This window comes from Octopus bimaculoides, chromosome 29 (genome assembly GCF_001194135.2).
Source record: "Octopus bimaculoides isolate UCB-OBI-ISO-001 chromosome 29, ASM119413v2, whole genome shotgun sequence".
NCBI classification, from domain to species: Eukaryota; Metazoa; Mollusca; class Cephalopoda; order Octopoda; family Octopodidae; genus Octopus; species Octopus bimaculoides.
In genome coordinates, this window is record NC_069009.1 from 1,669,699 (window position 1) to 1,670,569 (window position 871).

General features: G+C 42.6%; 1 protein-coding gene across 1 annotated transcript in view; it reads right to left on the reverse strand.

The window, feature by feature from the left end:
* The window catches only part of LOC106870524 (centrosomal protein of 131 kDa-like), a 6,173-nt gene extending 5,308 nt beyond the window's left edge, over window positions 1–865 (reverse strand). The window contains exons 1-2 of the mRNA XM_014916647.2: window positions 797–865; window positions 306–431 (exon numbers count right to left, since the gene is read on the reverse strand). Of these exons, the coding sequence (XP_014772133.1) occupies window positions 306–431; window positions 797–859 (189 nt within the window). The 5' untranslated portion in view covers window positions 860–865. The remainder of the gene's footprint in view (window positions 1–305; window positions 432–796) is intronic.
* Between the last annotated feature and the right edge of the window lie 6 nt (window positions 866–871).

Consider the following 871-nt stretch of genomic DNA (forward strand, 5'->3'; position numbering starts at 1 on the left):
TTGTATACAAGAACAAGTACAGGTGTATGTAAATTTAGGTGTATATGTATATATGTGTGTGTATATATGTATATATGTATGTATGTGTGTGTATATGCTTGTGTGTCTGTGAGGCCACACCATAGCTATATAAAGCCTCATGCTGCTGTCCCATGACTTTGCCATATCTTTAGCAGGGTGGCCGAATGGGGGTTATGCCTTGCCAAAGGACAACCCGTAACTATGCAGAGCATGATAGTTACCCCACGAGGTATTTTTAAAATACCCACATACCCATGATATAATAAAAAAATCGGAAGAAATACCTGATCAATAAAAGATAGATGTCTCTTAATCGTAGTCTCGTATTGATCTTTCTGATGTTGAAGAAGTCTTTTCATTTCTTTTTCCGCTTCTTTGGCGTGGCGTACAGTCAGTTCTCGTTGTTGATTCTGTAACGAAAGTGTAGGAAAGACATTAGTATGGTCACCACTCTACTGTGTCACTCTATCACTGTAGTCTGAGGTACATTTAGCCAGCTGTCATTTGCAGATGGGTGTAGCCTTATGACGTGGTAGTACAGGTACAACAGAAACTCAGGAAGTAAGAGTGAGAGAAAGTTGTGGTGGAAGAGTACAGCAGGGTTCGCCACCATCCCCTGCCAGAGCCTCGTGGAGCTTTAGATGTTTTCGCTCAATAAACACTCACAACGCCTGGTCTGGGAATCAAAACCATGATCCTATGACCGCGAGTCTGCTGCCCTAACTTGTGTTTAGTCGACAAGTTTACCAAAAACAGAAACAAAGGAACCACTAACCAGGGCCTTCTGAAGAAGTTCCACTGACTGCTTCTTCTCGTCAAGCTCCAGACGCTGGGACATGACATTGTTGGT